Source organism: Tenebrio molitor, chromosome 9 (assembly GCF_963966145.1).
Source record: "Tenebrio molitor chromosome 9, icTenMoli1.1, whole genome shotgun sequence".
Taxonomy (NCBI): domain Eukaryota; kingdom Metazoa; phylum Arthropoda; class Insecta; order Coleoptera; family Tenebrionidae; genus Tenebrio; species Tenebrio molitor.
Genome location: NC_091054.1, coordinates 7,369,912 through 7,396,448, shown reverse-complemented (window position 1 = coordinate 7,396,448; position 26,537 = coordinate 7,369,912). Strand labels below are relative to the sequence as shown.

General features: G+C 38.0%; 2 protein-coding genes and 1 long non-coding RNA gene across 6 annotated transcripts; 2 read left to right on the top strand and 1 right to left on the bottom strand.

The window, feature by feature from the left end:
• Window positions 1–3: 3 nt before the first annotated feature.
• Window positions 4–21,478, bottom strand: LOC138139134 (limbic system-associated membrane protein-like). 3 transcript variants are annotated; one of them, XM_069059314.1, is made up of 8 exons: window positions 20,354–21,478; window positions 19,711–19,827; window positions 7,570–7,767; window positions 1,521–1,645; window positions 1,313–1,463; window positions 1,163–1,260; window positions 484–783; window positions 4–434 (listed from the first exon to the last, which is right to left on the bottom strand). In XM_069059314.1, exons 1-8 carry the CDS (start codon window positions 20,421–20,423, stop codon window positions 120–122), a joined length of 1,374 nt encoding a protein of 457 aa, XP_068915415.1. In that variant the 5' UTR covers window positions 20,424–21,478; the 3' UTR covers window positions 4–119. The 3 variants fall into 3 exon arrangements, with proteins under 3 accessions (XP_068915415.1, XP_068915413.1, XP_068915414.1); XM_069059312.1 differs by having other exon boundaries at window positions 19,711–21,478; XM_069059313.1 differs by having other exon boundaries at window positions 490–783; window positions 19,711–21,477.
• Window positions 12,272–15,700, top strand: LOC138139162 (uncharacterized). 2 transcript variants are annotated; one of them, XR_011162215.1, is made up of 3 exons: window positions 12,272–15,194; window positions 15,256–15,448; window positions 15,503–15,700. It is a non-coding gene; the product is annotated as an uncharacterized lncRNA (long non-coding RNA). The 2 variants fall into 2 exon arrangements; XR_011162214.1 differs by having other exon boundaries at window positions 12,272–15,448.
• Window positions 21,479–25,161: 3,683 nt separating the features above from the next.
• Window positions 25,162–26,532, top strand: LOC138138555 (putative gustatory receptor 28b). Its single transcript, XM_069058541.1, has 4 exons — window positions 25,162–25,820; window positions 25,867–26,201; window positions 26,258–26,326; window positions 26,383–26,532. Exons 1-4 carry the CDS (start codon window positions 25,412–25,414, stop codon window positions 26,530–26,532), a joined length of 963 nt encoding a protein of 320 aa, XP_068914642.1. The 5' UTR covers window positions 25,162–25,411.
• Window positions 26,533–26,537: the final 5 nt, after the last annotated feature.

The following is a 26,537-nucleotide window of genomic DNA, read 5'->3' as shown; positions in this document are numbered from 1 at the left end:
ACAAATTGTAAAAATTTTATTGTTACATAATGCAATTTTAATGGTAACATGAAGGAATATTTACATAATATAAAATACAGCCATCTTTTTGAATAAATGCTAGTGTTACAATGAAATCTTTAAAAGTACAATAAAACGTTGCCAATTTGCAAAGACATCATTGTCGCTACACTAAAACTGAAGAAACTGTGCCCCGACGAGTGTACAAACGGTCGCCCCTTGTCGGAGCTGAACCACTGGTGGAGGTCGGACACTTCGCTGTACCCGTGTTGATTTTTGGTCAGTATTAAACATTCGTAGAGAGAGTCAGGTATCAGATTCATGATGCGAAAAGACTGAATCCTCTCGCTGGTCTTGGGGTCGTACTTTTGATTCGGCTTCACGACTAGATCGTGCCACTGGCCCTTGTGGTCGTACGGCATGGTCGAATTGATCTGGAACAGAACGTCGGTAAAGAAGCGAAAGAATCACCGCGTCAATCACCATTACGCGTCTGTAAAGTATTTTGACCTCGATGACCGGCAGAACGGACTGCACCACCCATCGCAAGTCGTAGTAGTGCGGGTTGGAGTACCCCGGGCTGACGATCCTCGCAGGTCCTGGCTTCCCCGACAGCTCTATGTACTTGCGGTCCCGTCCTATCGAATTCACGACCGTGCAGCTATAATTCCCGAAGTCTGAGAACTGCACGTTTTTTATTGCTAGCGTGTAGGTCTTGCCCTTGCTCGACATTATCCTGCGGTCAGTAGCTTGCAGAAGGAACGAGTTCTGGTACCATAAAACCTGAAACATCGAGTAACGGTGACTTGACATCTTTTGTTTGTTAACTTGATTACAACGAATTGTACGCGAACCGCACCCTAAACTTCGCGACGCCCAATCAAGTTAATTCCAATCAATTTTAAAAAGTCTCGGTCGTAATTTCTCGATAATGACGCCGCCTGTCACGTCGCACACTTCCCAAAAAATACCAACAGCTACAAAGTTCATAAACTTACTGTTAATTGAAATTACGTTTCGTTATAAACGCCTAACTCGAGTTTGTAATGAAATTAATATTCTATTTCCGCAGCGAGACACAGTCAAATTTAATTGCGGTGCTGTCAACTTTGTAGGTTTATGCGAGGACCAAATGCTACTGGATTGACTGAAAAATACTGACTTCGGCGGGTGGATCGGCGTGAACAGTACAGTCCAACTTTGCCTCCAGACCTTCCCCGGAGTTGACCCAAGACTTCGCCACGCTTATCTCCGGAGGATCTGGAACAAAAACAAAGTGACTTCGCTTGCGACATCTCCGCAAGACCCTTACAAAGCACGTGCAATTGAACTTCTCCCGTTACTGGTTGGCCTATCCCGTTGGAGGCGGTGCACTGGTAGACCCCCGCGTCCTGTCGCTGGACATTACTGAGCGAGAGGAGGTATCCAGTCTGGACTTGCAGCCCCGACGGTAACAAACCTTCCTGGAATCAGAAGGGTTGCGTCAAAAAATGATTGAATCGATCGGCACTGATTGTTACTTTTTTGGACCACTGAACGATGGGCGAAGGGTTGCCGTTGGCTCTGCATTCGAAAGAAACCGGAGCCCCCTTTCTTGTTGTCAAAACGTCGCCGCTGTTCGGGTAGATTTGTATGCTGGGCGGCACTGGAACAAATTAATGTCTTTATAATGAAACCAGATTTCATTAATAAAATGTTTGCAAACTCTGGAGCGGTATTTGTGTTGAAATTTACTCATTTGTAGTGTTAACTGGTGCGCCGGAAAGCCACTTCACAACGGACTCCGATTTCAGAGCGTGCAATAAAAACTGGAACGTTTCTGTTTTCGGTTTTGGATGTTGTTTGTAGGCGCAGATCAGTCGGAAAAATTCGTGTTAAAGGCTCTAGTACAGCGGTTCGGTCCCGGTGAAACCGCGTTTGTTCCAGAGCCTTGCATTCCTCATATATTGACCCGATCTGCACAACTTCCCGCCGATCCCATTATTAGCCCTTATCAAATAAATTGGATTAAACCGTTGTATTCACAAGTGGCGATCGCCCCGCACAAAATAAAACACTCCGAACGAATCCCTTTACAAAATTTTTGCGGCCGCAGTAATTAATCTTCCACAGAAAAATTTTGGCGGCGCGACCAACTTCCACGATTTTTTCCCCACGGACCCAGGTGTTGTTGGCGAGTGTGATGTGCCGGTCGCGGTGGATTTTCAATTGTTTTTCTTATCTCCGCTCATTTGTTCGGAGCGGGTTTTGTTTCGCCTCTATTGTTTGCAGTTAGCTATAGCAAATAACGACGGTCAGCGAATTCGAACTTTATTAAATATGCCTCGTTTCCATCCCGCTTCCTCCTTTCATAAATATTCATGCATATGGACTCTGCCAGAGGGACAGAGAAAAACTTCATCGAACGCTTTTTCTCCCCGGACATTTAATTACGAGGGCGCATTTGTCCGATGCCAAAAATTAAAAAACTACACTGAAAATTCTGCGTCGCTTTTGCAGAAGTCCGGAGTAATCTGCGAAACGTCACTCGTCCATCACCGATCGTTATTCCTCTCACAATAAAAATCTGGTCCGGTGGAATTATCACGACGGTCGTAATTAGGCACAAAACCAATTGTCGAGTGTGTCCAAATCGAAATTTTTATCACGACGCGAATATGAATATTACCGATGGGGCGGCAGCGTCGTGTTTCTAAATAAGAGAATTTGCATGTAGATTTGTAACGTCCCGAGGAAATTAAAGCACGTAACGTTTAGTGCAATCAAAACTCGCTCCTCTGCAGACAGAAGGAATTCGTTTACATTTCGCTCGATTATACCCCGGTGTATCGAGCGCATTCTAATTTCATTAGCGCCGAAAAGTTAAACATCGTCGTCGATCACCGAAAAAGAGTGGTGTGACGTTTGGTCGCCGCTTACAAAATCCCATATGACCATCCGCAGCAGCTACCGTGAAAAAAAATAAAAGCTCGATAGGAATCAAGTTTAAATACATGCAAATTGAAGAGGACGCTTTGGTGAACATCAAAAACAGACGTTGTCTTGGTCCTCGGTGCACTACGTGCCGTTGCACAGAGCGAGAGGGTTGATGTAAAACTCCCTGGTTTTAATGAATGCAAATTGACTGCTTTGCATTTTAAACTTGCAATCAAGTAGAATGATGTTATAAATATTCATATGGTGGTTTTGCTTCCCACCGCTTATTATTGAGTATGACATTTCAACAATAAATACACATTCGTCGTTACAAATTGCGTTACATTTCTCTAATGCCCGATGCGTGCCAAATTGCAAGGGGTGTACCACATATTTATGCTCCCACCTTCTCCGACAACCCCAGATGCGCTGTGTTTGTCATTTTCATCAAATAAATTAAGACTCGTCTCCAAAGATTTTATTTTTATTGGAATTTTATCGAACATAAATCAAATTAAAAATTATTATTTTATGAAGCGACCAACACAAATTCGATTATTTTAACAAAAAGACTGCTACAGAGAAAAATGTAATTCAAATATTTTGCAACAAATCGAAAAGTATGTATCTTCTAGGTTCTAGGATGTGCTAGCACTTCTATTTTACTCTTTCGATGTTTCTGTTCTTCTCTGCAAAAACAATGCCACAAATATTCGATTAAATCTGGACTGTCGCTTTTTCCCTAAATAGATTTTAACACACCTGGCTGTGTGCTCTAGGGAAAAATGAACCTGTTCACAATTAATTTCTACTTGACGATTGAACGTGCAGCTTAAAAATGTTCACACGATGGGAGTTTGAAAAATTCGTGGCATGACCCACGCGTGACTTTTAAATCATTCAGTTTATCCTGAATTTTAAACTGTTGTCGTTTGTAGACACACAAAAAAATTTCAAGTCCAGAATTGTTATTTAACAACAGTTTCGTAGCGATGACGCACAGTACAAAACACTTTGGTAAAAAAGGCATAATAGAATTAAAACTAACAAGGATGCTACGTTGAAGAGCTTCACCTTTGCATGCGACGATCAAAATTTTTTTACAGCAGCAACAATAACAAAAGAAGAAGAAAAAAGAGGATCCAAATCAACTCTCCTTCACCCAATTCCCTGAATGTTTTCGCTCCTTCAAATTTTTTATTTCCCCTAAATAGAAAACTTCTGAGATGGAAAGCAATTTTGTACAAATGAGGAAGTCATTGCGGTTGTTGAATTATTTGTCGAGGAGATAAACTGCGATTCTTGAAGCAAATATGTACACTGTTCTCCAGACAGACTGCGTAGGAAAGCAAAACCAGTTTTGCAATAATTTTTTACTTCTTTCGCTGGTTTGGTCGCGAAGATTTCGGACGTCCCTCGTATCTCACTAGTAAAAAGCAATTTCAAACCATTACCGACCGTCTTCCATATTTCATTGTTACACTCTACAGTTTACTCTTGCCCAATTCATCTTCTGCTTCGTCACTCCATAAAACCTTTTATCCAATCTTGTGCAAACCAGTGTCAGGTTCTTTGAAAAACTGCAACTTTGTGGGATCTCTCTATGAACTGTCAAAGAATTGTCAACTTTATCCTACCCACACATTTGCCAGATAAATTTTCCTACATAGTTGCCATACTTATCCACAATCATTTTGAATCACCCAATAGAATTTATTAAGTGTTGGTTTTGATTTCCAGAAAATTACGAAACCGTTCAGACGATACATTTCCCCGGGAAATTAATACTGATTAATAGATTCAGCCAGAAAATAGTATATTTTATATTTGACATTTAAAAATTCGACATTTTAGTTTCAAAAATCGAGAAGGTGTTTTGCTCGTAACTATGGAAACTAAACGAAGACAGTCGAAATTCGATAAATAAACAACATGACTGTGCTGTATTTTTATTTTGAATTCGATTTAATTTTTTTTATTAAAAACGCGTACATGAAGTTTTCAAATAGTAATTCCCGTTTTTTTAACAAGTTCAGTGATGAAATGGAGAAATCAATCGAAGGTACGACCTCTCAAAATACAATGCTTTCCGAGGTTTATTTTTTATGGAAACAGTTTCGTGAGTTTGGTGTGAAGATGAGCTATATTTCATTGAAATTCCCTTAACAATTGCATTTCTTGACCTGTAATTTCTTATACTACCTCATTTAGAAAGAGATCTAGTTGGCGGGCAAGACAAAAATGCTGAAATCTGATTGGGTCAAATATATAAAATGCGATTTTCAAATAAACTATAAAGTATAACCTGCGTTCAGAATGTCTGTTTAAGCAGTTTAAGACGTCAGTTTAATTTTAGGTTATGCAGGTTAAGTAATAAAATGAGTATTCAAAACGGCAGTCAATGCCATTTATTAAAAATACGAATGTCGCTAGAGCGACATAACTTTATACTGTCGGAAATCTAAAGTAACTTTACTTGGGTGTTTTGATAGCTCTGAGAATAACAGAAACAGAACGATTTTTTAATGGCTTTTAGACTTTCTACATTCGGTAAATGCTGTAAATCATTCACACCTAGCATGATGCACGGCGACGGTCTTAAAGTTACTGTAAAAGAGACAGATAAATAAAACACATTTTTACTTCCCCGCATCAACGAAAATTTACCATAAACGTTGTTTCTAATAAAATATCTATAAAATTCTCGCATCTGACGGTTTTCTTGAACCTTACTAGTGCCTTTCCAGTTATTTTGTCTTCATCGGTCGATTTTTCAGAATGCACTGTATGCCATTCATATTTCAACAAAGTGACTCAAACTACACAAATATTTACTGGAATTTAACCTTCTTCAACTTTCCAACAAAACTGAGTCTCAACCTCAATGTTTTATCTAACATGAACACCAACAAAATGGTAGGTACCGTGTGCTGCACAATTTGACTGTCTACACACGCTGTTGCCCTAAACGTTGAGTAATTATTGTAGTAACGTTATAAAACATTTCGTTGACAAACAGCACCTCCCGTTTCCCAATTGCACGTGTAAAACGAGTACGTCGTCGAGAACGTCCTACTGCTCGTAGGTGAATACTCTTGACAAACTAGCTACACGCAAGCATGTTGTCGAATAGCGCAAAAAATTAATTTTGAAACTCCATGTCAGACATGATGAAGGTTTATTTTACAATTTGCTGACGTTGCAGTTGGGGGGCACAGGAGATGTGCTCCCCAACAGTTATCGGAACGGCACACAAGCTGAAAAATGGAATTCTCATAAAAATATGGAGTATTAAAGCTTTGATAAATGCACGTACCATTTAGTGTTTAGTATTTTTGCGTAAAATAAAACGTGTTCTGTGATCCGTGTGATGTTGTTCAATGTCCACGATAATAGTCCGGAAGTAACTGCGTTGGTTTAAAAAGTTCCACCATTCGTGCAAACAGAAATTCATCAGCAGAATCTCTGTTTGGTGTAGAAATGTGTCACAAAAAATTTAGTTTGTCGATGTGGGTCAAGTATTATCATCTGTCGGAAGTGGTGTGTGGCAATGTCTCAGATAGATCACCTGGTATATTGTCGTTAAAATTTAATATCAATAAATTTTTTAATGCAAAATTATTACAGTTATCTACACACGTATCTTACTGGGAGTGGAGTACGAGTCCTGGGGGAACAGTTTATGCTCAATTTCAAGTGAGCGCTTCTTTCTCGCCGTATTAACTCGAGCAACTCGGAACAAACCAGACCGCAAACATGACAAAAACAGCGACCCTCCACTTACAACAAAAAATAAGTTTGTTTGCACCCTGACGGCGGCGAAAAAAATTCACTCGGCGATCCCGAAAAATCCCGTTTTGGCCGCAATCGATGCCGCTCAAATAATCGGGGCAAAACAAATAGCGGCGGAAATTAATTTGCCGATAAATAAACAAACAGTCCGCACGCTCCACACGTCGAATTAAACAATACCTGAACGCGGCGGAATTCATTAGGGCGAGTTTATGGAAAAAAGCATGTGTAAACAGGGCCAGATGGTGTATTTTTCATGCGGAAAGTAAAAAATTTATTTTTGGTGCGCCCCGGCCGAGTCATGTCACCCTCGGAGGTGAAAAATTAATCGCGATCCAGTTAGGCCTTCGGGGCATCATTTGTATGTAGGAAGTTTCTGTAACTCTGCGAGTTCACGGTTAGCTCCGGGGCAGTTGCATGGATCAGACAAGTTGGAAATTCAACATCTCTATTTAGCCGCCCCGGGCTGACACGTGTCGTGTTTCTGCAAAACCAAGATCTGCATGACAAATTGTGTGTATGGGATGTTGCTCGGGGATTCTTCCCTGATATGGGTGCCCCTTCGTTTAATCGCGTTACGGCCGACGCCGTCATTAATCTGACAGCATTCGTGTTTCTTCCGCCGTCGCTGGATAACTCGGTAATAAAGCGAAGATCGTAATTTTCTTTAAAACGTTTGTTCCAGTCCGGCCACCGTGTTCTACATAAAAAACTTTGAAGGGTCACTAAATCATCTTTATCTCGAGAGTGCCGCCCCCAAATTGAACCGTTCATTAGCGGGGCCGCCGCGGAAGTTTTTATTAACCCATCACCGATTCCTCCTCGTCGATGGGAAAAATCATTTCAGATGATTCGACTCACTCAGGATCTCCACGGTGTGGATCAGGTCCCCGTGAGAGCCGTCCCCTATTTGACAAGTGTAGTCGCCCTGATCGGTGTATCTGATGTCTCTCACTTGCAGATTATAGCCCAAGAGTGTTATCCGAGGGTCGGCGGTGATTTTTTGTTGACCGGCGGTCAAAAGGGTCACACCTCTCTTCCATACTATGACCAGCGAACCTGCAAATAAAAATTCTGAGATTGCACCGGCTGACTGAAAGAAGGGAGGAAGTGGAGCCACTAATAAGTGACCAAGGCCGCCGCATTGATTTATGTGTACTTATGCAGAACTTTTCACGAGTGATAATGACCGCGACGGAAGTAAAAATGCAACCCACAATACATTATTTGGACGTGGATAATGTCCAGGTTAACTTTGCAAATGTATTGTGGGTTGCGTTTTCAATTCCGTCGGGTTCATTATACATATATGAAAATAATTAGTTCTGATTGTTCATTTGAGTGTTTATTATGTGCATTAGTAAATCCAAAGTTGGGGGAGGGGGCGACTTTTTTAAAGGCGGCTCATAAGCACCCGGCAGCCATGGTAAGTGATGAGGAGGGTACTAAAGTCAGCTGAACAACTCGTCAGTATGACTCTTCTCGTAAAGACCGTTAGCCTTTTAAATATCCTTCAGTTTCCATTAACAATCCGCCTTTATGTCTGCCTTCATTGTTTCCGAAACCCCGCACTATTATCACCCTTGTTCATAACAATTATAACATGGACCCATTATTTTAAGCTTCCGCGCAAGCTATGCTGCTAACGTCAGTAATTTACGCCGATTCACTTTACGGGGGCGTAAAAATCCGGTGGCAATTTAACAATCACGGCGGAAATAGAATCACATGTATATTCATTCCATGCGAAAAACGCTGACGAAAAGGTAGTTGATCATAATTCAATACATTCCTCAGCAGTTTTCAATTTCCAGAATGGAAAATGATGCCGATTGCTGGCGGCTGCAAATTTAAAACCCCACCTGGTTAGTCTACCGTAAAAAAGTCCAAATTCGGATGTTTCTCGGAGCTGATACAGACGAGCGACCCCATCAGCCTAAATTAATCGGGCTTGTTCAAATTCAAGTAGATAAACAATTAGTCGGAAATTGCGCGAGCGAAATAATATCACCGATGATGGATCAAACGAAACTGGCCAAAACAGAATCTTCCTTAGTTCCTTGGTTCGAGTTGTCGCAATCTCTCGACTGACCACCACAAACGGTATTGGGTTTTTTAGTGTTGGGGAAAATGCTTTTCTCTTTGTCCTTATTATATTTAGGACTCCTCGCATAACTTAGTTTCCTGGAAATGCAATCAAGCGCATGGAATGGAAATGCGATTTTCTACACTACATTACTCTTTTATCGGATATTTTCCGCAAGAAAACACTTGAGCAATTTCTTCAAGACTGAGGAACGAAAACTACACGTCATTATTATTTATTAACTTGTTCTGTACTTTTTAATAGTACCTCTAACGGCTTTTTTACCATTCCACTTGGGTTATTTTCTGCGAGCATCCCCTAAAGTAATCCGCTTTCGAGCAGCGTCCGAGTTTATCGCGATCAACTCGTCTTTGTCATTGAAATTCAAACTTTAAATATTAACAACTGTCCCTTTACGATCGCTGATTAAAAAAATTACAAAGACCGCACGAATTCCAAACGATTTTGTTATGTAAATTCGTTATTACTCTGTGTGACTGAACAAACAACGATAAAAGCTGGAAGCAAGACAGATGACACTCGGAGGAAAATGATTGCGGGGTAGGTACCGGTTTGGGGGGTACCAGGCGGTGTCTGCAACGGGGGTTTTACGTAGTGCATGCATGCAACCCGGCGTGTACTGCGGGTTGGGCATTGATCTCGGCGAGGTGGCCCAACGGCGGCGGGATCCTGCAATTAGCAAGATTGCAACAGTCAAACTGCGTGTGGTGGAGGCGGAGGGTTCGACTCGGGAATCAACCAGAAACGTTGCTATGTACATGTGATCGGAATGCTTCAAGTAATTAACAAGCTCGTGTAACCCTAGACGTTGTGATTAAAGTTTAGAGTTATTTACGCTTCAAATTATTTCCTGGATAGGTAAATTGGTTGGTAAATCGGTTATTAATGTTATCGTACGAGACAATTAGGACGCAGGATACAAATAGGTAGTGCGAGTTATGCAAAATAAAATATTCAAAACCAGGTGTATTGTATTGCATGAATTTTGAGAAACTCTTGCGCAAGATTTTTTCGACGAGTAATTTACTTTACATCGTTCATCTGCCATTTGATCCATCTTATGATATTTAGTAGAGTAGGTTGAAATCGAGAAGTACATGGGCGGTCCTATCATATACGTGATAACCAGTTGAGCTGGACACCATGTGATGTGTACTTTTCTCTTTAAACAACCTTTACTAAAAATTATCACGATTTTTGATTTTCTAATTTCAACACTGGCTTCAACAGTTTTCTGATTGTTTATCTATGTAGTTTTTCTTTGTAAAATACACAAGTAATTTTTACTTTCGTCTTACATTTATATGTTGCCTAACTCTGATTACATTTTTACCCTTTCCTTGTGTTCTGTCCCCTGCTACGGCAAGCTCCCATTTTTTACTACTCACCCTATTTTCTATTTGTAAATATACAAGGGTAGCTTTTTATAAATTCACATAAAGATTACTGCGACATTTATAAATTTATTCATCACATCGGGTTTGAAAATACCGAAAGGTTAAAAAGTTTAGAAATAATTCACGATTCGGGAAGCCAACGTATCTACTTAACAATCCCGATTCTGACTCATATTGCTTCTCATATAAAAAAAAAATTAAAAGGAGAGAGTTTACGCTTATTCAAGAAATTATGAATCAATAAATTTCAAACAATTGAACAAGTGTGATGCTGAAGATGGCCGGCTTTAGATTATTGTACCCTTTGAGAGTATAAGAGAGAATATACTTTTACCCATATCAAACTCTTATCATTGTAACGAGCGTTCAAAAAAACTGTAGTCGATAGGTTATGCTTTGTAGTTGGTATGCTTCGATATTTCTTTTACGTATATAACCTCACTCTGATCATCATCTGCCACAGCAGAAAAAACCAGAAAAGCTCTCTTTACTTTTTTACTTTTTTGCAAAAGAGATAGTAACACCACTGCTTGTTCGTTGAATGTCAATAATTTGACAGCTGATGAAGCTGAACGGAAATTCTAGTCCACTTAACAATAGATACATGTTTTTGAACACACGTTATTTATTATTTACGAGTTCATTATTTTTATTTTCATTAAACAAACAGGAAATGTAATTAGGAAAATGGAAAATGATACTTTCGTAGAAAAATATATTTAACTAGTGACAGTTTTTCATTAATAATATAACAATAATGCGTTTATGAGGGTTAGAATATGTAGGTACTAACCTAGACGTCGTGTTAATAATTACTTTTGGTGATCAATCATTGTCTTGGTGCTTTTCAACATTGTTAAAAATAATTCTTGCGTTACAATAGATCAGGTTTTTCAAATGAGGCCGTTGGGGTTTATCTTAGGGGTGCTCGATGGGTCTACTTTGACCCGCTGGTAGAGGTCGATACTTTTCAAATAATTAATTGGCAGTCGATGTACAAGTTAAAAATGTATTAATTTTTATTTTTTATTTGAACTTTTATTTGAAATTTAATAATCTTTAAATACTCCAATGTGACCGAATATTGTATAAAGATAAAGGAAGATTTCATTATTTCTTTCTAAATCACATGTTTTTCATTTTTCTCAGTTGCTGTTTATTGCAAATAGGATTTAACTATATTAGCAACTTTTTTCTTTTTTTGATGAGACCCTTAGGATTTACCAAGGGTCTATTTTGACCCTCTGGGGTCCGATACTTTTCCAAGATTTAATTGCACGTCGACAAACAAGCCGAGTCCACAACTTTATTAATCATTTCTTCGACGGAACATTAAATTTAACATCTGTAAATACGGTAATAACCGAACATGTCTGAATATTCTATAAAGCTAAAAGAAGATTTTATTATTCGATTTTAAGGTCTCGATAGGATGGATATGTCAACACGGACCTTGAATATGATCTCTCTAATTGAATTTGCACCGAAGAAGGAATGAATTGAAATGAGAAAGTCAAACTTTATTCCAAACTAATTATCTTTCGAAATAATCCAAATCAAACCCTATAACAGCGTCACATTTAAAATTTTTCTCAGTTTCTATGTGGTAGAAGTAGGATTTAACCACATTAACAACTTGACGAGAAAATTAAAGCACAGACTGATTGCTTCAGAACGCAGAAACCTCAGAATTAATTTAACCAACTGCGGTCTTAATGTCCTAACAAATATGTTGCCAACCACCTCATTAACACAGTAATTATTAAAATGAATAAATCATCATCAAAAACGTTAACGTTATCTTTATCTTTAAATTAATTCTGGCAAATTAAAAGATGATTCGCTTAGCACCGCGGTAATCAAAACACATCTGCATTTTTATGTTACAAAAATATACGAACGTATCAAATATGTATGTACTTATTTTGGTTTACTACATTAAAGCATGCCTCACGATTGAATTTTTAAATACTAAAATTACTGAAGATTAACTATTTACATTATAATTGATTTGATTGATTTGAGTCGAGTTGACAATTGACATTTAGGTGAAATAGATGTGGCAACATCGTATGGTAAACAACGTCAAAAAGGATACGAAGTTAAAGTGTTTGAAGAAATAGATCCAAAAAACGAATAATTTTGGCACAATGGAGAGTTTACAAAACAGAAAATAGTAACGTAGCAAAACAAGAGTGAATGCAATTAGAGACAAAAGAAGAGATTTTCGGGCGTCACTCTGAACGCGACGTTGCCAAAATTTGCGGTTGTTGACAGCTGATTGAAATGAGAATATGGCCGACAAAGATTCTGACAATTCGTAATAAATTTAAAGGAATATTCGAAGTTATTGGAGATTATTGTATTGTATAACGTAATTGTTTTTCAGAGAAGAAGATGGTGCCGTTATTGAGAGTGAGAAACCTTGCCCTACTTCGTGTTTTTGTGAAGAATTTGTTAAATTTCATTTTAGCGGGTTGTAAGAATGCGAAATGCGACTCAATCTTAAAGATTCCGTCATTGTGTCGATCAGCCCCAAATAATCGTCCGTATTCCCCGTTCGGAATAAATCGCAGCAATAAATTTGTGCGAAATATTCATGTCATCGTTGTATTTATGAAATACCACAAAACATGCATTCACCGAGGTTTGCACAGATTAGTACTTACACCCAGTGGCGCATCGACAGCCATTTCATCAACATCCCCGCGGTTCATTACATTTTCGCAATTATCCCATCAACAAACATCTCCTGATTATGTCGCATTTTTACAGCCTCTCCGCAATTCGTTAAAGACCCGATGAATACACTTTAAAATCGTCGCTCCCGGAATCCTGAATGGTGTTAATGATTTTTGAGTTGAGAAGAGTCCGTAGTCGTAAAAGAGGCCTCCGCACCGACCGGATGAAAATATCGAGCGAACACAAAAGGCAATTAGTAGTTTGCCAAGGCAGATTACAAGTTTTAATAAGTTGGTCGTTGTTACAGCGACAGTCAGGGTAATTTTTACGAGAAAGTATTTAAGTTTTATTAAGCTATAATTAAAGAGAAATTAAATTCGAATATTGTGCAGATGATGAAAGCGGTGGTAGCGGTGTGACGATATTCTGTGAGTTTAACCGCTGGCGGCTTTATGTAATTGGACCGCACTCATTTACATATAAATTGTAAACAGGGTGGGGGCGGCGCGGCAAAGGGGCACATATCTGCATGCACCCATTTTATATGTTTGCATTACGTGTACGTGTGGGTGTTTACATACATATGCAGACCCGTATGGCCAGCAGGCCATCGCCGCCGCCATCCACAGCACACCCGAGCCAATTATCGATAATTATTCGAGAAAGTCCGCTCTAGAAATTGTGCTGATGATTTAAAGGTCACCCAAAGCGCTAATTTCGAGCTTAAACTTGACTCGATAAGCAAATAGATATGGTGCAGTGAACCAAAACTGGAGGGTTGAGCCAACAGAAGGAAAGGGAACAGATGAACCTTCCACTTAATGTAAACGTTGACTGCCACTGCTCTATTTCGCGTTTGAAGGTTTGCAGCGCACAATTGCTTGCGAATGTTTTGCTCATTTGTCTATCGACTCCCGGAGATTGTCTCCAAAAATCCACGAGTGCATTTCAAATTAATGAATAGTCGAGGCGGTGTTATTTCACGGGGACATTTTAAAAGAGTCGCCTCGGTTTAATTAAAATTTTAAATTCGCCGTGCGCGTTCTTGTGTCTTTTTCTCATGCACTCGGCCGACGTTATTGGCGAACTTTCCGTTTTTAAACCGTCATCGGAAATCAATTCTTAAATTGGGCGCCGACAAAAAAATTAAACGCGGATTTTGATTTATGACGCGATCAGAAAAACAAATCGTTCGGTTCGATTCGTCACTAATATGATTGATTATTCTATCTTTTGTTCTCGCAACGCAAGTTAAAATTTCATCGTGATTTATGACGAGTGCTTGCGGTATTCATTCGTCAACTTAAATGGCGGTTAGTCTTCTAGAAAATGACCTCTTTTTTGGAGTGCTGATTTCAAACACACAATCACAAATTTCAGATTTGTATTTGTGCTGTGTGTTTGCCCGGAGCGAGTCACTGGGCGTGAAAACGAACCCCGTTCGCCTAAAAATTGGAAATATAAGTTTGCAAATCAGCTTATGTTTATGGGGCACGTGATTTTTACCGGGGTTTAAGCGCAGTTTGAAACACTCCCAAAACAGTATCGGTTTCTACGACACCTTCTAAGAAAACAGAAATACCTACCTTGCGTGTAAACCATTTTATTTAATAGTTGCAACTGATTCTTTTCACGCTTCATCAAAACTAAAATGGAGCTAAAAAATTTCAGTCAATTCATTAAGACAAACTGCGGTTAATTTGTGACCGTAGTTCTCTTGTATTGTTTATTTTTCTTGTCAAAACTCATTTTTCATCCCTGAAACCTGATTTCTTTTTATTTTTAAAATGCAATATTGCTATAACTATAGCTGGCAACGAACTCTTATTAGTGTATTAATGAATAAATAGGTAGTTTTCGTTTGTAATCTGTATTTTGGTTTTGCTTTTCTTGTAGAAAAAAAGAATAAAACAATCTCCAAGGTAAATTTCCTGAGAACATTAAAACCAGTACAAAACACAGAGTCGGCTACAAAATTGCACTTTCTGCTTGACATTTACAATTTTGGCAATTTATCTTAAAAATCAAGTCAGTGCTTTGCTGGTAACTATGGAAACAGACGAAACAGGATAAATAAACAACGCCATTATTGTGTTTTGTAGAATTTTATCAAAAAATCGTATTAGAAACGCGTAAATGGAGGCATCAAATATTAATTCAGGGTTTTTTAAGAAGTTAAGTGATGCAATCGACAAATCAATCCAAGGTACGGTCCCTTAAACTAAAGTACTTTCCAAGGCTACGTATGGAAGCAGCTTTTTATTTTGTGTAGAAAGGAGCTGTATTTCATTCTGATTCCGGTAATAATTAAATTTCATGATCTTTCATTAATTTGCTATATTACAATACATCGTTGAGAAGCAATTTGCAGAAACCACTTTTATGGAAGCAACATTTTGATAGCAAAATGCTCAGATCTGATTGGTTCAAATTTTCAGAAAAACTTGTCATAGTTTTATAACATCTATTGACAGTTTGTTTTTTTTTTAATGATTGGGCTTTGAATGTTTTGGAAAACAAAAACTGTTTCCCCAGTCTAGATGTTGTGCTAACGGTAAATTTTAGAATTAATCTCTTTTTGATCCTTTTAATTCTTTATTTAAATCAGATCTGGTTTTTGAAATGGGACCGTTGTGGTTTATCTCAGGGTTCTCGAGGGGTGCACGTTGACCCCTGGGGGTCGATCAGATTACAGAAGGGGTTGATGTCTCTCAAAGAAGTGGTTGGGAGCCGATAAACAAGTTAGTTTTATAACTTTGTTTATCTTCCATTGTAAATTTGTATTAAAATAAAAGATACGATGGAATTCTCTGATAATTTTTTGTGACTTTCTATCATGGACAAAACTAGTCAACGCAATTATGTAAAATATTGTATGAATTTAAAAAAAGATTTCGGGATTTGATTTTAAGATCTTAACAACGCAAAATTATAATATGGATCAGAACCTCTTCAATTTGAAGGGGGTATTAACTGAAATGAAAGAAATAAAGCTCTACTTCAAACTAAACTGAAATCTACAATAGAAATGTTTTTTTGGCTGCTACTTAGTTGGAGTAGGATTAAATTACATTAGCAACTTAATGAGACCATTAGGGAACAAAGTGAATATTTTAAAGTATTGGAGATTGACAGTCATCGCGTTAAATACAGTTTGAAACATTTCCAAAAACAATCTTTTTTGAAAGATGATTTATTTATTAGATTCCAGTGCTTCAGTTTAATCACTGAAAAGTTAAAATGAAACCAAAAACGTTTCAATCAATCCAGAAAGTTAAATAGTGATACATTTCTGAACAGTTCTATAATTGAAAATATCGAGATTGCTCACGTAGTAATCAAAATTATGGATAATTTAGTATGTTTTTGATGGCTAAAGTGCATTTTTAATATATCTTTAAGCATGAATTATTGACATGTCTTCCATTAGGTTTAAATCTGGAAATTATCATGGTCAACGTATAACATCTATTCTGTTTTGCTGAACTACGTAGGGGCTTTCCGTCAGGAAAGGGTACCAAATTATTTTGCAAAATCTTTGATTCCTCCAAATTTTACGTAAACCTCTACGGATAATTAATACATGTCTAGAAACCTAGAAACTTCTTTTCGAATTTTTTATTTGTTGGTCACTTTGACTCATAACTTGAACTTCTTTTCCAATTCTCTAGAGTCCAATTACCTAATACGTTCTCGGGCAAATCAAACTTGAACCTTAAAGTTTTATTTAAAAAGTTTTTTTCACATCTAACTTGAACTTACTATAACAAAAAATACTGTAAATCTGTTCACGCTCTCACTTTCTGTTTTTTTTTATTTTTCCAGCGGCAATCTATAGTTCTTTTATTTTGTTTTAATATTGTTAAATAGTTAAATACCTATGTAGTTGTTACTATAGTTTGTCCAGCGAGAGATTGGTTGACATAAAAATCACTAAATTCTACTAACGGTTAATTTTGTATTTTTTGTTTACGCGATAAACCATAAAAAATATGTTGATTTTCAACGACAAGAAAGATTAAATCTTCGAAGCATAAACGAGTAATCTGCGTGGATATGGCGTGTACGTATTTTTAGGGCATTCCCCTAGTTGTCAGGAAAAATACGTTTTATATTCAAAACTAACCGCATTACATTTGATAACACTCTATTCATTCATTTGTACCAATACACTTTATTACATACTAAAACTAAAGCTGACACACGTTTCGACAGCAAAGCTGTCATCATCGGAGCGCCGATACGAATACTAAACTGAATTTTGCACATTTATTAATGACACTTTTTGGTGTAATACAAATACGAATCTAAATTTTGTACTTGAGATCAACAACGGTTAAAACACTGTACACGTGACAAGACTGCTTCAGATCATTGACAACACCTCCGTGAAGCACTCACAAGACCATATTTCACCATAAAAGAAGCGAATCCTCTATAGGTCTCGACGGTAAATTTGTTTAGCCGATTTTCCGTTTTATACCAAATATGTCAGAAAAGCTTTACTGTGTTGACACTCGCAAGACTGGACGCTTTATTAAGACTACCTTCGCATTACCTCACCGAAAACGCCACCGCAATCAAAATACCCTGTTTTTACATACGTTTTTACATCGAAAACCAAACAACTCCCGCGCGTTCAAATGAAATCCTGAGTTGAGTAGGCGTTGGAAAAATTAAAGCGTTTAGAACAGTGTAAAGTTTGAATTTACCGCCGTTTGACAAGAATGACATTTGTTTATGTTTAATCGGGACATAATTAAACATGTTTGTTTTCAGCAAAGGGTGCCCTTAGATATTTGCTTCGAGAATAGAAATCGTTAAGTTATTCTATTTTTAATGTAAAACATTGCAAAGAAAGAAAAAAAAGAAAGATTTTTTGGCTCTAAATTTTAAAAAAGCACAACAATTGGCGGTTTCAAACGCCTTCCCCTTCCTCAACGAAATCGACGACAACACTGAAGAATTCAAAATTAATTGAGTTGGCAATTCTGAATTTTATTTTAAATTGTACAACTGGAGTAACTTGTTGGTTGTTGACGGCTTGACACTGACAGCCGCATCATTGACAAGTAATATTTGACATTTCAAATTAAATGAAACATGGTGGTGAATCTGTTCGAAAGCTTAAAAAGAAGAGTTAAAATTTATGTTTAGAGTAAAATGGGGAACATTTTATTTAGTTAATTTTTAGATAATTGTTCTGTGATTTCAAGTTTAATTTCTTACCGCTAATTTTTACTCCATAACCTACCATTTTGTCGTCAGATATCTGTCAAATAAACCAACAAAACAAACACAGTTGCAATGTTGCAAACAATCGAATAAAAAATGTTTTTAATTGCATTGCCAACTCAAACAGTCCTTCTTGATCACCTTGTGTTACAAACGGTGAGAGATTTTTGAAAATTTTTGATTTCGATGGATGTTGCTTAAATATCGAATAATAAATCATCTTCTTAAGTGAAAAATCACGAAGAAGCGTTTTTCAAGTGGCAATAAAGACTAAACATTCGGAAAAAGTAATCTGGCAATAAAATACGCTTTACTAGGCGGATGTGACTCCTGAAAAGAAAATATGACTCCTTGAATTGTACGTGTTGAAAAATCGTCATCATTTTGTTCAGCATTGTGTCTTTGCAAATTTGTTTGACAAAAAGAGATTTTCTCTGGTCCGCTTTTTAAATATGCAGCGTACCGCCCAACGACAAAGAAAATCCTGACCGCAGTAAAAGAACTAAAACCTCATCTGTAGATTACGAATAGCTTTCCTGTGGAGTTATTTTGGTCATAAATTTTGTACGACACGGAATTCGCAATAATATGTTTTATTTTTTTATTCCGATTTCTGTTTTATCTTGGTTAACTTTAGTACATGGGGGAGTAGTGCTGAGGCCAGGTTTTAATTTGTATGCAAATTTCACTGGTTAAAATAAAGCGGAGACTGCCGTTCACAAAAGCATCCCCAAATGGAATATCCCGTTATCCTCGTTGGTGAATTTGTGTTTCAAAACTTCCACTGTTCCTATTTTTAACTGTTCTCCGCGTACGAGGGTCACCGAACACGACATCATCATAATGAGCCCATTATTTTTCGATGGAAATTTGATAACTGGTCTGACGTTAATCTCGCCGTGTCGGGAGCGAACCGAGCCCAACTTACTAATCACGACTATTAATTTAGTACGATTGCAATTGAAGCAATTTCCAACTTTGGGAGAATGCAAAATCCCTCCTATTTCAACGTCCAACTTTAATTGAAATGCTTGTAAAGCGACCATAACGGGTTACTGTGCAAGCGGTCGTTACGAATAACAGTCGCCACTGCCAACGCCCTTCGTCCCTAATTTGCAGGATCTGAATAGGAAATTTTTCAATGTGGGAAAGTGCCACCGGGCAACGCGTCCCTTTGACACACCAGAATTTCACTGCGAAAACAATTTCAACTTTTGTTCGTTGTTAACGTTATTTTTAATTCGCGAGGGCACTCTTTCAGCCTCGATTCTTTCACGAATCGCTTCTTTCACCAAATCGCTAAATGAATTTTTAATAAACGCCACAAAGGTTACCATGGTGTGTTCCTGGGCCGCGGCAACTCGTCACAACAGCCCAAACGTCAACTGGGCCGTTTTAATAACCGCAATCGATAATAAGCCTTTCGCACTTTATTTACTTATATCGATTCGATCTTGTTCGTCGGTGTTTGTTGCGACATGTTCGACGTAAAAGGACCGATAATTACGAATCCCGCTTTCGCTGATAGACCTATTTTCTCGATAATTACAATAATTGGGACGACGAAAACTGGGAACTCACCCAAATTCTGGACTTCACACGGGAGCACCACAGTGTCGCCGATCACCACTCGAAAAGTGTTGGCCCTAGAGATGAACCTGGGTGCGATTAGACCATCTCCATTTCCGAAATTGGGACCTGCAACAAAAGAAATTTGTTCGGAGGTAATGCCCTTTCGCTGCTTGTTACGTGCGGGCAAAATCTCCATCAGCATTGAATTGAATGGGGGATGGTGATTGATTAGCCCACATTGTTTAATACCGCTTACAACCTGACTGGAACTTGAATTATAGATGGTTGAGAGCAACATATTCGTCCTGGATAACATACTCCCCAATTTATTAACCCGAAACAGGCACGACAGTGTAACACACGCAACAAAAAACTGATTTATTTTTTGTGTGAAACTTCGCAAAATAGTCAAACTTTTGAAATGACCGAAATTACAATAAAAACGTTTCGGCGAAGAGAAAAATTCGCTTAGAGCAGCCGCATGACACTTTATGGTCGAGTCGTACACATCCTCCCCGCACAAGACATCATCGTAAATTTTAACATTTTATTGAACAGTTTATTATTGTAAAGTGGGCGAATAAACGCGATCAACAAAAGTTGGAATTACGAGTCCTAAATGTGAATTTTGAGACAAGGAAATTGAGCTCACCTGAATTGAGTATTCCGAAAGAGACATTTAGACAATTGAATGCAACAAGAACAACCCCTAAACTGTGCATGTCCTCGTTTCACTTTGCTTTTCGGATCATTTTGTGGACACAAACGAGAGGAAAAGTGAAAATAAAATCATCAGGATGTGAATCGTCGATGTCAGATTGTTGGGGCACGTAACACGTATGAGCGCTTACGTTGGGAAGGACATGAATCTGCTTCCTGCAAGCTTACAACTGAAACTGAATGAAAAGCGACGTTAAACCGAACGGTTTGGGGTTCGGAACTCGGGTAGTTTGGAATGTGCGCTTTCTTTGTCACGTTGTGGATGAATTCCATAAACATAATTTGTGCGGAAAGCGCTGCATAAATATCTGTCAGGCTCGTAAAAAATAAATCTTCTGCACCTCTGCGGGGTAATGTTGTTAACAATAACGCGCCCGTTATGCTAATTTATTGCCCATATTGATCATCAGATATACCGATAGCTGCTAGTTTATGCACGATTACATTTAGTTCTTGCTAATCACGCTGATGCGTCTAATTGTGATAAAGTTTAACCCACATTACTGTTTTAATGATGTTCAAACAAATTAAAAGCGCTCGACGGGATTATTTCCTTGGAAATATTTTATCCTTGCGACCGCAACAAAGCGACCATCGTGCATTCTTAGACCTGCGGTGGGCTTAACAGTCTTCGGTGGAGGCTCTGGCGCTCTCCCAAATGGCCTCCTGATTACTGTGTATTCAACAATGTCCAAATTAAATGCTGCACATTTGCTGCTGGCACTTTTTGGTGTAACCTCAATGAAAAATGTAAATTAATATTCTTAGCAACAGTTGATGATGACTGTGCAAGTCAATGGAACTCACGAGGCATTGATCAATCAACATCTGATTATAAAAGTAATGAATGCTGGTGTTAGCCTCAGCGATGAGCTTATACTCCCAACTTTCCATTTTGTACCGGATATATTGCAAAAGCCCCGCCGTGTTGACTTTTCTCGCAAAAGTCGGCGCTTTATTGGGACTAGTTCACCTCACCCAAAACGCAACCGCGATCAAAATATTCTGCCTCTTGGCTCTCTTAATCTCGTTTCCTTTTCAAATAGTCTTCTCCAGAATTGTGACAACCTAATTCGGGATTTTTTCCTAAACATCTACAAGAATTGTTCCGCGGCACCTTCTGTGAACTGCAGTTTATTTCGATCACTTGGTTGATTTTTGCACGAGTTTTATTGGTACTACAAACGGAAATAAAGAAATTTTGAGATGCTTTGGGACAAAAAATGGGACGGGAATGTCAGTACTGCAACTGAAATGAACTACTTGCAGATTTTATTTTTCTTTTGGGAGTTAAGAACAGTAAAGTGTGTCAAGTCGAAGGGACTGGTGAGGATTTATCGGCAAAAATTGTAGTGTTGAAGGACACATCTAAGCGACGTCAGTAACAGATTGAATCCTATTCACAATGCTCAATTGTTCATGTCGTTGTTCAGTTAGTTTGTTAATGTGTTGTTAGTTGTTAGTGTGTTGGAAACTAAACATGTGCACGCACAAATGCTTTCCATTCTCGTTGACAGTGTCTTTACTATTTTTTGAGATTCACTTTTATGTAGTATCCAACTGCAGACGCCCTAATTAGCGAAGTATGCATTAGTTAGTATACAGAGTGTAGAATGGATTTTGGTACATAGGCACTTTACGTGGAATAGTGAAAATCCTCTAATGTTGGCTCCCCTAATTATTTTCCAACAAAACCATAAACACAAAAGTTGTAGAGCAAAAAAAAATGTACCTAAATCCTTTTCAAATTATTTTCTAACACCTTCTGGTTCTGTAAGACAAGAAAAATCAGATATTAAAAATCTACCGATAAAATAGTCATAGCCATGACTCCCGACAACAATGAAGTTCATTTTTTGACAAACGTAACGATTTTGCTGATTCCTCAAAGAATGAACTCTTTTAACAAAGAAGCAAAAGTTAACTTCGTAAAATGGTATTACTCTGGATTGTCTTTTGCATGTCTCAAACAACATTTCCTGTATTCTATCCGGGCGACCAATTCCAAGTTGGACATGTCAAATAAATATCATACATTGTCATCTTTGGTTGTCACCTCGGTTACACTTCCCAGCTGTTGCTATTTTGACAAATTCTTTAATTCTTTTTTCCATTATTGTGTACTTCTGGAAGATGTTAAAAAAAAAACAAGAATTGGGAACCATTTTTAAAACTCTACAACTTTTGTATTTAAGGGTTTGTTCTAAAATAATTAGGGGAGTCAATATCCGAGGATTTTTACTTTTACACGTAAAGTGCCCATGTACCAAAATCCATTCTACACCCGGTATACGAAGGGAGAAAAGTAATATTTTATTTTTTGTATTCTGTACCTTCAGCACAGTCATTCCTATAACATTTTTCGAATTTGCGTCTCTAATGGGTCTATTATTGTATTCAAGTTGGAGTCGTTTATGGCTATCTATTAAAGCACTCGTGGTTTAATGGATCTCTAAGAAAATTTTTCTCAATATTTCAGTGTATTATTGTCATTTACACCAAAAAACTTCCAATATTAACGTTCAAACTCTACTTCTTAACATCTGTTACAGATGTAGTTGCATCCGTTACCTTGAATTACCAATTAATACAAAATTAAAAATTAAAAAACGGGTGCAAATTTGAAAAAATAACATAAAAAACTCGTTTTATAAGGGCATTGGTGCACTCGTCTCATAGAAAACTCCCCTACGGCTCGTTTTCTACATCTGGGACTCGTGCGCCAAATCAACCCTTGTTCTTTAATATACTATTATAACACTCAAACGGGTTTCGAAAAGGAGTTCTTTTGGATACCGGTTTCACTGGTTTCAGGAAGATTTACTTAAATTTTTAATGTTGGCAGTGAGCAGTGACTGAGAGTGAGTAGTGGCTACGCTTGGCTACGTGATTATTTGACATTTTAAATTCAAAACTTGAATTTCCCTAGCATTTAAATTTAAAATTTAAAATAGGGTCAAAATAGAAAAAAAATGTATTACAATTGTTTTATAAGCCATTTTGTAGCACTGTTTGCTTTTTTGTGGCACTTGTTTGCTTTACACCACTCCTCGCTGCACTCGTCTGTCTGATAAAACTCGTATAATAAATTGCCTTATGCCTTGAAAAAAATTCTTTTGATAAGTCCTTCACCGCTCCTTTGAAGTATTCATCCGAAGAAAAACGGAGTCTCCTCAAGTGCTTTTTTATCTTAGGAACGAGACAATAGTCACTCGGTGCCAAACCTGGGCTGTAGGGTGGATGTTCCATCTCTACAAAACCGCATTCGTCGACTACTTTAAGGACTTAGCGAGGTTTGTGAACTCTGCAATTGTCATGAAGCAGCATAATCTTTTGATCGCAATTGGGGGTCCTTTTTTGCCGCATGGCAGTTTTCAACTTTCTGATTGTCTCTTTAATCCTTATAGACTTCTCCTGTAATTGTAGAGCCTTTTTTCATGTATTCAATCAGTAAGATTCCTTGCATATCCCAAAACATCGTCGCCATGAGCTTTCCTGATGAATCCATGAGCTTTTCTGATGAATTCTGGCTTCTTGCTTTTTTGGCGGTGGAGATCCCTCGTGGACCCACCCCATGGATTCTTGTTTTGTCGGTCGATCCCAGTGATACACTCACGTTATGTCACCTGTTATAATTTTCGAAAAAGCTCTTCGACGTCAGCCAAAGTCCCCTAGTTTCCTTCGCAAATGTAGTTTTTTTCGGGATTAAGCTTTTTCGGAATCCAACGTGCTGAATCCTTATTCATTCCCAAATCTTCATGCAAAATTTTTAATACTGTAGCTCCCGATATTTCTACTTCATTGGCAATCGTTGAAACTCTTATTTTTCGATCTGCTGAGACCAAGACCTCAACTTTCTTGATGTTTTCGTTGGTTCTTGCTTCAACAGGCCTTGGATTACTTTGAATTGATTCCCTACCCCATTGAAATTGTTTGGACAAAAATTTTATATGACGACACATTTTCCCCATACACGCTAATCATACTCTGGTGAATATTCTTGTGTCCATTTCCTTCCCTCGTCAAGAATTTGATGACACTTCTAAGTTCTAGCTGAATTTCACTCATTTTTTGTTAATTAAGGCTGCACAAAACGACAAAACTCTTTGGATGTGAACCAAATTTGGTCAGTGAGCATCAAAATGTCGCAGCAACTTGACAGCAAAAATTTGCTATCGTCACTTGTTTTTGTCATGGCTAGATAGATAATATTAAAATCTCCCCTCGTACTTTGTTTATTCATGAATAAAGATGCATTTTAAGGGAAATTCTACTGGATTATTCATGCTAATTTAAATGAGACTCTATATGGAAAAAATTCCAAAGAGAAGGTCAGCACTTGACTGATAAGTTTTTAATTTCTTCTTTATTCAATTAAATTTTCCAGCTCTGAATTTTCTTAAGCTTCGGAGTAACAAGTAAAATTATTGGCTACTTCTGCGTCAATTTGACTCTTGTCACAACAGTAGGTCAGGTCTTGGATTTCAAAAAAATCGTATTATGTATAAAAAAAAAATTCAGGCTGCATGTTAGATACGAGTATGCGTGTAATTCTTCCTAATCGCCTGATATATCTAATTGTACTTAATATAGTTTAACCCACATTTCTGTTTTAACGATGTTCAAACAAATTAAAAGCGCTCGATGGTATTATTCCATGCAAAATATTTTATCTTTGCGACTGCGGCAACCACAACAAAGCGACCGTTATGAAGCTTCACAAAATTCTTAGACCTGTGACGTACTTATCAGTTTTCGGAGGAGTCTCCGGTGCTCTCTCTAATTCTCGAAAATATCGTCTGCTAATAATAATTGTTTATTCAATAATGACCGTACTAAATTTTGCACATTTGTTGTTCACGCCTTTTGGTGTAATCTACATGGAAAAGGTAAGAATATTATTTTCAACAGTCGAAAGTGTGCGGGTCAGTTTCAGGTTCTCAACGCCACTCATGAGGCACTAACCAGTCAACACTTTGTCATAAAAGTAATGAATCCCGTGCTAGTGTCGGCGGTGAGCTTATACTCCCGACTTTCCATTTTGTACCAAATATATCACAAAAGCTCCGCCGTCTTGACACTTCTCGAAAAAGTCGACGCCTTATTGGGACCAACTCACCTCACCGAAAACGCAACCGCTATCAAAATATTCTGCCTCTTGACACTCTTAATCTCGTTTCCTTTTCAAATCATCTCTTACGTGCGTCTCACCATCACTTCCACAGCTGTGATAACTCAATTCGCTATTTTTTTCCTCAACATCTACAACAATTTTTCCGCGGCGTGCTGCGAGCTACAGTTTATTTCGATCACTTGGTTGGTTTTCGCACGATTTCGATTGGTCCACAAGAATCTAAAGAAAATTGGAGACGCTTTGGAACGAAATTTGAGACGAGATGGTCAGTATTGGACTGCGAAGAGCTATTTGCAGATATTTTCTTTTAGGAATTAAGAAAAACAAAGCGAGTCAAGTCGAGAGGAGTGGTGAGGATTTGTCGGCAAAAATTGCAGTGTTGAAGGAGTGTCGACACGTCCTGTGCGACGTCAGTGACAGATTAAATCAAATTTACAACGGTCAGTTGTTCGTGTCGTTGTCCAGTTTGTTTGTTAATGTGTTGCTAAATTTATATTTTGCGATTTTTGGAGGGTTTGCGCAACCGGCGACCCAACATGTGAACGCGCAGATGCTGCCCAGTGTTGTTAACAGCCTCACCTGGAGTCTTTACTATTTTTTAAGATTCGCTTTCATTTGTGCAACTGCAGACGCTCTAGTGAACGAAGTATAGATTGCGAAGTATAGGTGCTTTGTTTATTCATGAGTAAAATGCATTTCTAGGGAAATTCTACCAGAGTGTTCATTTCTAATTTAATGAGACACCGTGTAGAAAACAATACCAAAGAGGAGGTCAGACCTGACTGATCAATTTTTAATTCATTACTTTATTGTATCAAATTTTCCAGCTCTGGACTTTCTTAAGCTTCGCAGTAGCAAGAAAAATTAAAATTACCGCGTATGGCTTCTTCAGTGTTAATTTGAGGCTTGTCACAACGGTAGAAGATGCATTACGCTACCGGAAGCACATACTTGGTGGTCCTCGCTCAGTTACATAAGGGAT

Coding starts and splice junctions, on each gene's coding strand:
- LOC138139134 (XM_069059312.1), bottom strand. CDS start 20,017: ATGTTATCCAGGACGAATATGTTGCTCTCAACCATCTATAATTCAAGT. Junction 7,768..19,710: donor GTGTGAAGTCCAGAATTTGG/GTGAGTTCCCAG, acceptor TTTTATTTGCAG/GTTCGCTGGTCATAGTATGG. Junction 1,646..7,569: donor CCACACCGTGGAGATCCTGA/GTGAGTCGAATC, acceptor AATTTGTTCCAG/TGCCGCCCAGCATACAAATC.
- LOC138138555 (XM_069058541.1), top strand. CDS start 25,412: ATGAATCCCGTGCTAGTGTCGGCGGTGAGCTTATACTCCCGACTTTCC. Junction 25,821..25,866: donor ACGAAATTTGAGACGAGATG/GTCAGTATTGGA, acceptor ATTTTCTTTTAG/GAATTAAGAAAAACAAAGCG. Junction 26,202..26,257: donor CAGACGCTCTAGTGAACGAA/GTATAGATTGCG, acceptor ATGCATTTCTAG/GGAAATTCTACCAGAGTGTT.